Source organism: Berghia stephanieae, chromosome 5 (genome assembly GCF_034508935.2).
Source record: "Berghia stephanieae isolate SIO BIC M18660-M18661 chromosome 5, UCSD_Bste_1.3, whole genome shotgun sequence".
Taxonomy (NCBI): domain Eukaryota; kingdom Metazoa; phylum Mollusca; class Gastropoda; order Nudibranchia; family Aeolidiidae; genus Berghia; species Berghia stephanieae.
In genome coordinates, this window is record NC_088364.1 from 24104663 (window position 1) to 24120771 (window position 16109).

At 39.6% G+C, this 16109-nt stretch overlaps 1 protein-coding gene across 2 annotated transcripts in view; it reads left to right on the forward strand.

Moving 5' to 3' along the window:
• The window catches only part of LOC144972629 (nuclear factor NF-kappa-B p105 subunit-like), a 105805-nt gene that overhangs the window by 46296 nt on the left and 43400 nt on the right, over positions 1-16109 (forward strand). For both annotated transcript variants that reach the window (XM_078914084.1, XM_078914085.1), the window contains exon 8: positions 4468-4562. In XM_078914084.1, coding sequence (XP_078770210.1) covers positions 4468-4562 — 95 coding nt within the window. The remainder of the gene's footprint in view (positions 1-4467; positions 4563-16109) is intronic.

The following is a 16109-nucleotide window of genomic DNA, read 5'->3' on the forward strand; positions in this document are numbered from 1 at the left end:
AGAAATGGCAAACAGAGTTCTATCTATTCTAACACAACTTGAGTTAGACAAATACAGAACATTGAAATCGTTCTTAAATCCAAAAGCTTAAGGTGCCTAAATGAGACATTGAAATGGAGAGAAAAATGAAGTGAATGTGACTCATATAAAAGGGGACATATAAAGTAAACTACATATCAGCCTTTGGCCTTTTTCAGGTTACATGCAGATAATGATGAGAGAGGAAAAAATAAATTACATTTACTTAAGTCAATTTGTGAAAGAAAAAAAAGGGGGGTTGGGAGGGGGAAAGGTAAAGACTGAGAAAGACCAAGGTGTATCTGTGCAAGGGATGGGGAAGAAAGGGGGGCAATAGAGAGGCAAGGAGATGAAATAATAAGATGAAATGTAAACTGAAGGCTGATCAATGAAGGTGAAACAGGGGAGGCAGAGGGAAAGGCGGTATCTAAGAATTAGAGGCGGTGATACTGTATTTACTTCTCCCTTTTTTAAAAATACACATTAAACAACTTGCTCCAAACGACATTTCATCACAATAAAATGTTAGACTGCCATTACTTAGTTGGCATTGGTGCACAAATTTCCATCACTCTCGCCATGTTGTTTGTCAAGCAGACTAATGATTCCCATCCATCCCTTAAAGCAGCAAATGAAACAACTATTAAAGATAATGGCATTCACAACAGAAATCAGTTCCACAATGCTCAGCTTGTTATCACCGATGTGACCCAACCCCTTTTGGGAGCAGATTGTCTCTGTGCATGGACCTACGTAGTGGACACTTCGCATCTCCCAGACAACAAAAGAAACATAAAAATTGACGTCGTTCATTACATTGAACAACTCCTTTTGAAAAGTCCTAAATGAATTTCCTGAGATCCTTTAACCGTTAACCAACCTTTTCATTAACTGAAGTAAAATATAGCATTCACCACCATGTCCCTACAACCTGCCTGCCTGTCTTTGCATGCTCTTGATGGCTCGATCCTGAAAAACTACTCATCACCAAAAAAGAATTCATTCGAGCTTACTTATCCAATTGTGAATAGTTTTTCTCTGCAACATCCAACGAGCAGTGATTTGCTTTACTTCTCCATTTCTGAATTTATGAGATGGAATAGTAGATTCACTCCTTGAGGAAGCATCACAAGTCAAAATTAGCAGTTAATCTGATGTTAGCATTTCTTTAGATTTTCCAAACTCTGACTTTTGTTCTTTGTCGAAGTCTATTTTGTGTTCTTTTTTTAGAGGTTATACAATGGATAAAATTGATAAGATAGATTGGGCATAAACATTATGTAATAGTTTAACATGCCAAGATGTGATTTGAATCATGAACATACTGGGTGGGGATCCTGACCTCCCATAGCGGGCAGGGAGGTACTTACTGTGTCTTCAATCCCCTTATATCTGTTTTCCAACATGCTTTCTGTCTTTGTCTTGGAATGAGATTACTTGGTTTTTTCCTGGCCCTGGTCGGAGTCCTGGCTGGGAGGGAAACAGTCAAATGCATAGTTATTGTTTTGGGAGATGATGTTTTTTTCCCTTGTAAGTCATCTCTGTTATGTATTATTATATTTGTTATTTTTAATGTATAATGTATGCATTTGAGTGTACTCCTCTTTGTTGGATTTTGTGCATGTGTCCGGATGAGACTTATAGGTGATCTCAAACTAAGTACATTGGTGGTATGCTCTTGAATTCTACATCTGATCCCTATTTGTTCCCAGTTCCCCTTTGTCTTACTTTCTCTTGGCTGCTTGAATTGTAATTCTAGAACTTTTTACTATCCCATTTTCTTCCTTTTTACTGGTTCTGATATGACCTTAATGTGCTGCAAGTGCCGTAAAACCCTTAAAAACAAACAAACAAACAAACAATCATGAACATTGTTTGATTTAGGAGTAGGAGCCTTTTAGATTGCTTCAACTTTTTATTTTGTGGCAGAAATCCATGTTTGGTTTGGATCCTAGGAATCAATTTCGTTTTGAAAAAAAAATACATTTTTGGTATTTGATTTCAACACAGTTCCAATATTACCAAATGTTCTTCATCAGTTGATCCTGTGAGGTAAAGGCTGTTGAAATAAATAACTATTTGGTATGACTTTAAATACAGCTTTAATAGTGAGTGGAAAAATTGCTGGGCATGGCGATATGCCACGTAGTTGTACATCCTACAATGTGCGTTAATGACTAATAAACTTTTCAGAGGAAAGGCATTCCAACGATCATCAACAAAATTAAAAAACGTACACAGGAGAAGCTGTAACTGTTCTCTGTGAAATTCATGTCAATGTCAAACACAATGACCAAGAAGAAACCCTACCCATAGTCATAGTGGACGCAAGCTCTCTTAAAACGTTAAAATCAAAAACAAACCACCACCACAACCAGATCATCACTACCACCATATCACCACATCATCACTACTACTGCTAATACAACCATCACCATATCATCATCACTACTACAAGCATCACCACTACCACAACCACCACCACCATCACATCATTATCACTACTACCACTACCACCTCCATCACATTATCACCACTACCACCACCACAATCATCACCACCACTACATCTTCATTACTACTGCCACTACCACAATTACCATATTATCATAATCACTACAATCACCACCACCCCCACCACGTCATCATCATCACAACTACTGCTCTACCACTACCAACCACCACGACCACATTATCATCATTGCTACCATTTTTACAACCTCTACCATTACAACCATTGCATCCTCATGCAACTACCACCACAACGAAAACCACCACAGCCACTATCCCCACTCAACATCACTACTATCACTATTACAACTACAACGACCAGTACATCGTCAACATCTCTACTACAACCACCAATACATAGTCAAATTCACTTCTACAACCACTAGTACATCGTCAACATCACTACAACCACCACCAGAATGACCAGAACATCATCAACACCATAATAATTATTAACGATTTATTTGTAATATATCAATAATATTGTTATTAATATTTTTATATTCCCATAGTGGGCAGGGGGGTACATACTGTGTCTTCTATCCCCTTATATCTGTTTTCCAACTTGCTTTCTGTCTTTGTCTTGGCATGAGATTACTTGGTTTTGTCCTGGCTCTGGCCGGAGTCCTAGATGGGAGGGAAACAGTCAAATGCATAGTTATTGTTTTGGGAGATGATATTTTTTTCCTTGTAAATCATCTCTCTGTTATGTGTTATTGTTATTTTAATGTATAATGTAGGCATTTGAGTGTATTCCTCTTTGTTGGATTTTATGCTTGTGTCTGGATGAGACTTATAGGTGATCTCAAACTAGGTGCATTGGTGGTATGCTCTTGGAATCTACATCTGATCCCTATTTGTTCCCAGTTCCCCTATGTCTTACTTTTTCTTGGGTGCTTTAATTGTAATTCTAGAACTTTTTACTACCCCATTTTCTTCCTTTTTACTGGCGCTGATATAAGCTAAATGTGTTGCAAGCGCCGTAAAACCCTTAAAAAACAAAACAAAACAAACATATTTTTATATTGATAACAATACCATTTGTTACTTTTATAATCATTATCGTCAACATCATCATCGTTGCTCCTATGACCACTACTGCCACCACATCATCATTATTAATACCATTACTACCACTAGCAACATATCATCAATCCCAAACACCACAACAATACAATTTTAATTTCTCTTTCTATCATACTACATACTATATTATTGATGATAACAATGAAAACAGTGTTTTTTTTGTTGTGAATCACGAGTACCACATAAAAAGAAATTTTGGGCAGCGCTAGCTTTGGTCTGGGTGGAACCTCAATTGCCTCTGAAACCATGATTTTCAATTCCCACCTATGAAATGCAGAAATTGAATTGAATTTGACATTGCAGGAAAAATATTGCAAAAGTACTAAATAAATTTTGGTGGAAGATACAGCTGTATCCTTAGACAATTTAAAATAATTAATTATCTTTGATGACAAACACATCAATCAAAACCTCTGAACATACTGGTGTTAAAATTGGCACCAATAATAGCAACATTTTTGTAATTAGATTAGTTATTTTAGTGAATTAAACGAAGAGTTTGTAAAAGGGAATTCAATTAAAATTAAATAGGTTTAAAGTTATGGACATTAGCAGCGAGTCACAAACTTACCAAAAAAAAAAAAGAATTAAAAGAAAAAAGAAAAATTGGGTTAGAAACCATTAGAAAAGGTTTATACTTATAAATATCAAGGTGTTATGTTAATTATTACTATTATCATGCAAAAATTCAATTGTATGCTTGAAAAGTTAATTCTTCTCTTTTTTTTGTCAGATGACATGCACATTTAAACATTTTATTTTCATAAAAAGAACATCTTTTTGTTGCATGATATGGGGTAGTGTTGAGGTTGGATGTATTTACTTACTTGATAACTTTTTTCTACTCTGACAGATGACATTCAAGTGAGATTTGTGGAGGTAGGGCCAGATGGAAAGGCCAAATGGGAGTCATATGGAAACTTTGGACCCTTAGATGTTCACAGACAGGTGAGTCTATCCATGATTAAACCCATTTTGATGAAGTTTATCACATAATCTGAAGCATTTAATGGATTAATTTCTCAATCTCCATACATATTGGTTGAAAGGTTTATAATTGATCTGGGACAATGCCTGGGTCAGCGACAAGTGTCATTCACAACAGTCCAACCTAAGCTTACTTAGTGATTCACAATGATCAAAGCTGCTCAGTTTACTGTCTATAACTCTATGATATGATGATATGATATGACATGTCCAGATTTATGTAGGCTTTTACAGCCTTTTATCTGCTCTTCTGCATTCGTGAACGTATTTAATTCAAGTCTCTCAAAACTGGGCATGCCACTTTACAAGCAGTATTTTTCTGTTTCACAATGAGCATCAAGACGACACTTGAATCCTGCAATGAAGGGACGTCGACAACTGTTGCAGGCAGACGGTTCCATTTGTCAACTACCGGAACTGAGAAAAAATTCTGCCTAAGGTTTAGAGAACACCTTTCCTTGGAGAGTTTGAATCTGTGTCCTCTGGTGGTGCTGGTGGAATCAAGATTTAGAGGGCTCATGCTAACAGAGTATAAATTATGTGTGTATTTGAACACTTCAATTAGGTCTCCTCTGTCTCTCCTATACTGCATGCTAGGTATTTGTATCTTTTTCAGTCTCTCTGTGTATTCTAGATCTTTGAATCCAGGAATGACCCTAGTTGCGCATCTTAGAACACTTTCTATGAGGTCTTTGTCTTTCTGCAGTCATGGTGCCCATGCTTCATTGCCAAATTCCAAGTGGGGACGTACAAGTGCAGTGAACAATTGTCTCATGTTATCTCTATCAAGACAAGATGAGTGAACAACCTCCTACTGAGGCCAACGATTCTGTTTGCTTTATTTACTTGGGTTTCTATGTGCTTAGAGAAATTCAGTTCCTGATCTACTAACACACCTAAATCTTTTTCTTCTTCAGTAGGCTGAAGTATGACAGTCTCGCTAGAGTCATGTTTTTTCATTATGTACTGATTGTGCGGGTTTCTAAATCCCAAGTGCAAGACATGGCACTTGTCTGCATTAAACCTAAGCTGCCATTTATCAGCCCACTGTACCAAGCTGTAAAGATCACTTTGGAGCTGAGTTATGAATTCTTCCTTGTCTACTCTAGAGAACACCTTAGTGTCATCTGCATACATTTGGCACAGAGAATCCACATCTGGAAGATCGTTAATAAATATTACAAACAAAACTGGACCAAGGCAGCTTCCCTGCGGAACACCACTTAATACTGGTGCCCAGTTCGAAAAACTGCCGTTCACCCTAACACGCTGAACTTCTCCCAATCAGGAAATCTGAGATCCAAGCTAGCAAACATGAACTGATCCATATGATCCAAGTTTCTTAATAAGGCGTCTATGTGGAACACTGTCACATGCTTTGGCGAAATCAAGATACACTGCATCAACAGGTATGCCACTGTCCAAATACCAAGTCCAAGAGTCGAGAGCAGCTAACAAATTAGTGGTACATGAGCGTTTTGATATAAAACCGTGTTGATACTCAGACAGCAACTTTTGTTCCATTAATTATTTGACTAATTTGTCCCTAATCAAGGATTCCATTATTTTGCAAATCACACACGTTAATGACACCGGACGATAGTTACTTGCTTTGCTCTTCTAACCCTTTTTAAAAAGTGGAGTTACATTTGCATCTTTCCAGATTCTGGGCAGCTTCCCTTCACTAAGTGACTTGTTGAACAACTCTGCTAAAGGTTCTGCTAGCTGTTCTGCCAGTTCTTTTAGTACACATGGATGTATCCCTTCAGGGCCAGAGGATTTCGAGGAGCCTAAGTTTTTAAGCTTATTCCACACATCTTTACAAGGGAATATAATGTCACTAAGAGAAGAGTCAACTTCAGGTTTTTCACAATCAGGAATATCCCCCATTCTCTCGTTTGTGAATACACTACAGAAAAATGTATTGAGGAGGTTTGACTTATCTTTGTCAGCTGACACAAGTTTACCATAACTGTCCTTGAAGTCGGCTAGGCCTTCTTGCACTTTCATCTTACTCTTAGCATAGGAGAAGAATGCCTTTGGATTATTTTTCGCAAATTGCGCTATAGACTTTCCATAGTCTACAACAGCTTTCCGGCACGCCACTTTTGCTTGGTTCCTGGCTCTTGTGTAGGCTAGCCAGTCTTTTTGGTCTAGCATTCCCAAGTATTTCTTGTATGTCTGTTTCTTGTTACGTAACTTAGAAATAGCCTTCTCACTCCACCAGACAGGTGTCTTGCGTTTGCCTGCAAGCCCTGATCCACTTTTAGGAATACATTCCTCAGTTGCAGTTTCTACAGTCTTTTTGATGCAGTTCCATGTATCATTTGCATCCTTATCCTGAATTTTGGCAAGTAAATTGCTGTCATTCACACACTTTCTCAGTTTATCAAAGTCAGCTTTTTTGTAGTTATACCGTCTTTCTTTCTTTACTTTAATTGTTGTGCTACACACAAAGTTAAAAGCTAAAACATGATGATGACTTTTGTCAAGGGGAGCGTTATGAGTCAAATTTTTCACCATGCTCTCTTCAGATGATAAAACTAGGTCTATAAGTGTTGGTTTCTGATCATCCCGAAAATGCGTTGGCGACTTAACATGCTGATAGAGGAAAGAGTCTCTATAGAACTTTAAGAATTCTAATGCTTTGTTGCCTGAGGCTGTCTCATTTACCCAATCAACATCTGGTTGATTGAAGTCACCAGTGATTAATAACATATGCCCTATCCTTAGTAAGGTCCAGCATAGTCTGATACAACTTATTGGTGTTCTCTGGGGAACTAGTTGGAGACCTATACGCACATCCAGCTAGTAATTTTTCACTGTCCCTCACTTTCACTTCGCTTCAAACACTCTCATTAGCTAACTTTTGGTCAGGTGTCAGGGTGATTTCTTGTGCACCTATCTCCTCTTTCACATAAATGATGATACCCCTGTGGCCGTTAACTTGGTTGTCAAAACAGTTAGAAAATGAACAATAACCATCCATGTCAACTTCGGCTTTCTGTACAGCCTACTTAAAATGCTTTGGTAAAACATCTGATACAAAGAAAATATCTGGCTGCTCATGTAAAAGAAAATGAGACAACTCTAAACGCTTGTTTAACAAAGTAATTACATTTGTACACATGCATTTTAGCATTGATTTTGGACGTCCTACTCCATCCTGTCCTTGCCCGGGTTGAGGATAACCACTGTTGGTGTATCCCTGTAGGCATTTACTATTCTCATTTGTCTTATGACCCATCGGGCCCTCCCCGTTTCTATCTGATTTGGCTTGCTTCTGTTGTTTTAGCTTGACAAGAGCTCACGACTCTTCTCTTTCTAAAGGGGTACGATCACGTCCAATGTTAATTTGTTTAAACTCCGGCTTTGATCCAAGGTTCTTCGCTGCTTGATACTTGATCACTGTTAATTAATATGATCTTCATAGGTCTATTATCGTCATTCTTTTTCCCCAATCTGACAATCTGCCTGTACTCAACTCCTGCCTCAATCTCTAGACCCTGTCTACAAAGCTTCTGAAAATATTTGGCATCTGCCTTCTTGCGAGCTTCAGGATCATCGCATTTATGAACCGGAACATTGAACACAATTAGATTGTTTTTTCATGCTTCACGTTCAGCCATCTCTTTGACACAGTCAGATGCTAAATTTGCAGTGGCTTCACCCATCTTTGTTTCAACTTCATTTTGCGTGCTTGATAGCTTGCCTATTTTCTCCTCCTGTGACCTCACATTATTTTCCAACTTTTTGAGATCCACTATTGAAGCTTTGTGTGTGAGTTCAGATTCAATCTTTGAAATTCTAGCTTCTACAGCTTCAAGAAATTCACTGCACTTATCTTCAATGGCTTTATCTGTTTTTACTGAGAGCAGCACTGGTTGCACACAATATTCGCAGAACCATCGAAGGTCTGGCCTTGCAATGGCACAGTACGTCTCAGGCGACATGTTCAGACAACCAGTACATGCCCCAGCCATCACATCTATCACACTGCAAAAGGCTATCTGATTGCTCTGTAATTTTTTTATCGCACAAGATACATATATGAAAATCAGTCTCATTGTCAGAAGCTTGTTTACTTTTGACAGGTTCCACTTTCAAATCAACTCCATTGCTGTCCATGGAAGGTTTAATGTGATTGCGATTCCCACTGCCACTTCTGCTTCCACTTCTTGTCTTAGGGATAGCACTCATCTTGGACTTGGAGTACAGGCAGTCAGCTGGTCAATCTGACGCACAAGTCCAAATGTACTCACAGTATTCTCAAAATAAATTCCTTTCAAAAACCCACACAGTTCCTGAAATCACTAATGAGTTTGAAGTCTTGTATACTATACGCTTTCACAGTTGAATGTTTATGTCAGCCATTTTGAAAATTTAAATCTATCTTGTTTACAATCAGACCAAGTCTCACTAAGATTCTATCCAATGGTACATCCAAAAGCGCACAATGGAATAGCCCCAGATATGGATCAACACATGGGCTTGAATTTCAATACCAAAACACAGCTATCCAGTCTCGGAAATCAATTTATTAGAATTGTTTGTAGAGCTTTTAGACACAGCTCCCATCCATGGCGGCCATCTTGGATCATGCGTAAATTCAACAATTGCAGGGTGCAACTTATTATTTATAATCATCATTTTATGCAGCCAGAGAATGAAGAGTTTGTAAACAGCATGACAATTTTTTTTCTCAAATATTTGATTGCTTAGTGAAAAAGCAATGTTACCAAAAACATTTCACACTCCACTGCTAATCTGTCCCTCCAGGAAAATGCCATTCCCCCCCCCCCCCCCAAATTATGCACCAAAAATGAAAAAAAAAAGGTGAAATTATGCCATAAATGACAAATTATACGGCCTAAAAATTCGGAGATTTGTTGTTCTGCTGATGCAACTTGTACATATACAAGCAAACAATATACACATTTAAAAGCAAGCAGAAGGAGAAGAATTATACCCTTAAACCCTATTTCAATCCCTGGGGTGACTTTCCACCTCTGGCCTTTGTCTTTCTTTTACAAAATGGTTAATGTTTAACGCAGAAACTTCAAATTTGGCGAGTTTTCTTAGCTTGTAAAATGGTTTGGTCTAATTTTGTTTACTTGGTGTAAATAGTTTGACCTCTACAAGCAGGTAATGTAAACCAATGAAAATTTTCATTTTATGGATAATAAAGAATTATTATTATCATCATCATCATTATTATTATTATCATTATTTTTATTATTATCATTGTTATTATTATTATTATTATTATTATTATCATTATTATTATTATTATTATTATTATTATTATTATTATTATTATTATTGTTACATACAGTTTGTGTGTTGGTATGTTATATCCGACTGGCAGATTTTGTGAATATTTTACCTAAATGCATAGCATCAATACCCACACCTATACATCCTGTAGTTTTGGCATCTGTCAATCATATGTCATATGCCAAGTAAATTGCTCCCTGACTCAGAATTTTTAAAAATATATTAATAAATATTTATTTCTAATTTAAACAATTTTTGTAGTCGACACATAGCTCTTGGTATCAAACCTAATGTAAATTTTACGCTGATCAAGAATCTGAAGTCAAAACAGCGAAAATCCCCCAAAAATGTTTTTCCACTTTTTTATACTGCCACGCCCCCGATCGCTGATCGATCCACAGTGTTCCAGATTGCTTCGCAGTGATCTTTTAGTCTGAGTCACTGAACTGTGAAGTCAGTGATTTCATGGTGGGTAATCTTAATCTTGGGTGCATTTCTTACTAATTCCTATCTTCCGTTTTTTTCGTGTCATTTTAAACATTTTTTTCACCCTGATAATTGAATATAACATTATATTTTCTAGCTGGATATCATTTGTCCTTCTTTGCTACACATCACTGTGAAATTATCATCAAAATAAGTTTATTGGTTATGTTGTAACTTGCGTGATAAAAGTATGTATATAATAGAATTTTGGAAAGTGATTTCTCAAATATAATTAGTGATATCTCATTAACCAATCAATAGATTTCCTTAGTTGATAATTTATAAGTTTGTAAATTTTATTGTCTTTTTGGTGTGAAAGTTTGGTCAGTGCGTGAAATGTAGTTTATTTTTTATGATTTTTTTGGTTTCATCTATCAGGTAAAAATGGAACAGACACTTGAGATGCACTTAAAAAATCTCAATTCACTGTCGTTTATGTGCTAAATGTGCACTAACTGATAAAGAAAAGGCTAAAAACAGGAAAAACATTTTTTGTAAAGACTTCAAAAATGAAATCAAACTGTTCTTTGACATTGATATTGGAACAGAGCTTAAAAATAAACAGAGGTTATATGCTATAAATGTGAAAAGAAAATGAGAGACATGAAAACATTACCAGGACCAAAATATATTGAGAATTCAAGGAATCAAGTGAGACTTAGTGAAGACATTTAGACTACATACATAGAGGATATAAATTGACCAGTGTTCTGTTTGTTGTACAAATGTGAAACTTGGCACTGGATGTATAAAAAAAATTATCAAAACTGACAATTCTCAAACATTAAATCACACTCTTTATACATCAACAGACAAAGACAACCCTCATAATGAAATAGAGCTTACTCAAATAGGTCTGCATACAAATATATGTTTGACAACATCTACTCTAATCAGAGAAAAGCCACAAAACAAGACTTAATGTCACCATCGTCATCATCCACAAATGCAGATAAAAACACACATTCAGGTCATAATGACACATTCCGTTGACACCCACAGACATTTCTAACAACTCTTCAACAAATTCACCTGATCATTCAGATCAGTTCTCTCCTACTCTCTTTGAAAGTTTCACTGATTCACATGGATCTAAACATTCATTCACTCAGGTCTAAAAGTCTCTTCCACCTTTATCCAAACCACTTTCTGAGGATGAAGAATTACTCTTGATTAATTTGATTAGGAGAAAGCTAAATGTAGAAAAGTCTAACGTAAGACAACAGTCGTTATCTTAGAGGTGAAAGGGGTTGAAAAGGAATGCTCAAAAGTTTCATAATTCTGTAAATAGTCCTATAATAGATATTCCATTATACAGAGTGTGCCCTCCATACTTACATTGTTTTTTTGAAATTACACTTAAACTTCACAAACTATTGGAAGATGCTGTAGATAAGGTTGATGAACTTCTCTTCATGATAGAAAAAGGCGACAATGAAGATCTACATCTGTTTCAGGAGTTTGGAAGTAATTGTCAAAAATACTAGCAGTTGTAGAATCTTACAAGACCTGTGAATTACCCCGTGTGGTCTCCGGGGTCCCTCAACTGAGAGGGAAAAGAATTGAGCCACCGTAAGCTCATGCGTGTCGTAGAAGGCGACTAAAAGAGCCATTCTGGTTTGGTGGTAACCAACGAAAAACCACACGACTGGTGAGAGAAAAATGGAGAGACACAGTGGCTCCACAGACCCCCCACACCCCAGCCCTTTTTATGAGAATGGCTTCATTCACCCATTTTGCTATTTTTCTTGTCCTGGCAATCATCCCCAAACTTTTTCTCCCCCCAAATCCCAAGAACGTAGTATATAAAAGATGTTTTGAGGAATGACGGTTTCAGTTTAAAGAGAGCAAGGGAAGGCGATGGCATAGCACAAATCCCACCCCCTTTTACCATATTTGAGCTATGATTTCCATTCCATACCCCATTTCCCCAATGATTCCAAATTTCCCTTCCTTATCAAAATTGAGTTGCCAGGACAGAGAGAGAGAAAGAACGGAGGAAAACAAGCCTTCTTAACTGTCTTCTATCCCCCAGTATCTCTATACCCTGTACCGTTGAAATAGGTTCAACGAGGAGATATTCCTTTCCAAATCCTGCACAGCAGGCACCTTTCTGCTGAGGGTGCGCAGTTCCGAGAGGACCCCGATAAGGAGGAGCTATTGATCCTGGAGGCTGAGGGGGGTTCACCTTGCGAGGTGTTTCTACCCCAACACTCCTCTTTGGCTTGACGCTTCTCTAAAGACGGGTGGGTAGCCTACCTTGTAGATGGCCCGAGCTACCCAACGCAGAGATGCCAAACCTATTTTTTGGCACTCCCCTCCATTTAGGCAAAGAGATTGGAAGGACTAGATTTAAAACCATATCTAGTTCCTGTCCCCCATGAAATTTCTTTTTAATCATGGTTTGTCATCTCTGAATCAGCAGTCAGTCTTTGTGCAACGCAAAGATTAGGGTCAATCCGAGAGAAAGGCCTGGAGGCGGGACGTCCCCCAACTCCACCCCTCGAGTCTTTTTTTTTTTTTTTTTTTTTTTTCCCAAGGACCATGGAAGGACAAGAGGAGGCCAGACTTGAGGAGTATAGCTTCGGTGAGTGCCTTACCCCCCAAGTGTGGGACTGAGCCGTGCTAGTGGGCACAATATAGCCGGGTTGAATAAAAATTTATATATATCATGGCCAAAAATATGAAAAACTCTCCCCTTAAAGCCCCACCCCAGACAGGTAAAAAAAGAAAGATAACTGCCCCGATGACTCTTGACGACTTACCAGGAATGGCAACCCCAAAATTCTCGCCGTTCCTGGTAATTCAACCGAATGAGGAAAACATCAAACTGAACACTTTGAGTATCTTCACCATCAGCAAGGCACTCAAAGCAAATGGCGCCGGTACACCAAAGGCAGTGAACAGGAACAACTCTGGCACTTTAATGATACAAGTGCAGGGTCGACAAGAGAGTGAGAACCTCTTGAAATGTACCAGATTCTCTGACATCCCAGTCACCGTTGAGGCTCACAGGAGCCTCAATAGGTCAAAAGGTGTCATAAGAAGCAGAGATCTGGTAGGCTGTTCGGAGCAGGAGATGGTTGAGGAACTGGAGGGTGTTGTCGAAGCTCGGCGGGTTAGCATCCGCCGCGGCGACAGCACAATCCAGACCAACACCTGGATCCTGACTTTTGACAGCCCGAGACCCCCGTCGAGAATAAGAATTGAATACCTTGACTTGGAGGTTCGGCCTTACGTCCCGAACCCCATGAGATGTTTTAACTGCCACCGGTACGGCCATACTAAAACAAACTGCCGCCGTAAAGCTACATGCCCCCGCTGCGGCAAAGAAGACCACAATGAGGAAAACTGCAAAGTGGACCCTTGTTGTCTGAACTGCCAAGGCAAGCATGCAGCACATTCGAAAGATTGTCCTAAGTGGCAAGAAGAAAAGGCAATCTTGACATACAGAGCCACTTACGGCGGTACGTTTGCTCAGGCAAAAGCAGTGATCTGCCCCCCTCGGCAGGTCGCTGCTTCTGCCAAGAGTTATGCAGAAGTTGCCAGGGCTGCTGGTAATAACCAAAACAGCCATGGCAAAATCGCACAGACTAGAAAAGACAGTCCTCAAAAGAAAAAGCCATCAAGACCTAAAAACAAGGTCGCAAATGTGTCAAAAAATCTTTTTGACACATTGGAGGTTCAAGATGTGGAACCTGCAGCCCCCTCCACATCCACCTCCAAGGCGACCTCCACCCCCCCTCCTTCCCCAAACAAAAAAATTCTCCCCCTCATGGGCGTGGATGTTGGACCCACCCCCATCTCCATTCCCGTGAGCCCTCTCTATCCCCCCAAAAACAAAACTCCACCCCTTCCCAGAATATGGAGCCACCAACACCAGTCGGGGGATCCACAAATCCCCCTGAGGGGCCTCAAAGCCCCAAAAAATCTAAGAACCCAGAGGGACCTAAAAATCCCAAGGGTTCAAAAAAACTCAGCCCTAAAAAAACCGAGAGGCCCTCCACAGGGCCTCCTTCTCCTATGGAAGTCTCTCCTCCTAGGAGAATAAAAGTAAAAGGGTTGAAGGCAGGCATACTGCCTAACCTCCCCACAAAAAATTAGGATACCTAGTCAGACAAGATTAATTTCCTGGAACATCAGAGGGATCAGATCAAATAGAACAGAATTGGACCTCCTCCTCCAGAGGAATCCTGATGTAGTCTGTCTGCAGGAAACAAAATTACCAGCAGACGACTACACAGTAAAAGGATATACGGCCAATCATCTGATTCACTCTGATGGCCAGATAGCGTGTGGGGGAGTTTCAATTCTCACGAAGAAGAGCACCCCCCACCGCTTGATACCAATGAAAACAAATCTACAGGCAATAGCAGTGAGAGTGACATTGCACAGACCAATCACCATCTGCTCTGTGTACATCCCACCAGATCATCGCCTCCAGTCTGCCGAGCTAGAGGGAGTTCTAAACCAACTCCCCCCTCCCTATGTGATAATGGGAGATTTCAATGCTCACAGTCCTCTCTGGGGAAACACAGACACAAACCAGAGGGGAAAGGCAGTGGAGGCTTTCATAATGAAAATGGATGTATACTTGGCAAACGGTCTCGAGGCAACACGGGTAAATATTCACAATCTTACCACGTCTGCCATCGATCTCACTTTCTGTGATCCTACATTAGCTCCAGAGCTCTCCTGGACTGTGATCGATGACGATCACGGTTCTGACCATTTTCCGGTCTGCCTCGACATCACCCCGACTTCAAGGGCCCCACAGCCCAAACGTTGGAGTGTTCGGCGAGCAGATTGGGAAACTTTCTCACAGGAGTGTCACAGACTCCTTACGACAGAGGTGGACAGCTATGACAAATTCAAAAATATTTTAACAAATATCTGCAGCTCGACAATACCAACAACCTCTGGTAGACCGAGAAAACACAATCCCTGGTTTACAGAGGAATGTCGAGCGGCCCTACGGGAGAAGAAAAAAGCATACAGGAAAGCGATGAGATTCCCAATCCCTGAGAATTTCACAACATTTAGGAAATTATGAGCAAAGTGTAGGAAGATCTTCCGAGAAAACAAACGGAGATCCTTCCAAAACTTTGTCTCCAAAATAAATAGCCAGACACCCCTAAATAGGGTGTGGAAGATGTTACGGAAACTGAAGGGATCTGATAGTGATTCACTAAATCACTTGACACGTCCCGATGGATCCGTGGCTGAAACAGAACAAGACATTGCCAACACTCTGGCCGAGAGGCTGGCGCACAGCTCCTCGTCTGCACACCACACACCACAATTTCTGCGCCATAAACAAAACGCAGAAAACACCCCAATAAACTTTACATCTACAAACACCGAAGACTACAACAAACCATTTACACTTGAGGAGTTGGGTGCCTGCCTCCGTGACACAAATGTCACAGCACCGGGTCCTGACAACATCAGTTATGAAATACTCCGACATCTTCCACAAGATAGTCTGGTTGTCCTTTTGAATATCTATAACAAGATATGGACAACACAGACTTTTCCACCTAGTTGGAATCTGGCCACTGTGATTCCAATCCCAAAACCTGGGAAAGACCATTCGGACGCTTCAAACTACCGACCAATCTCCCTCACCAGCTGCCTATGCAAGCTGATGGAGAAAATGGTCAACAAGCGTCTGATGTTCTACTTGGAACACAACAACTCCCTCTCCGACCTCCAATGTGGCTTTCGAAAGAACAGATCAACTGT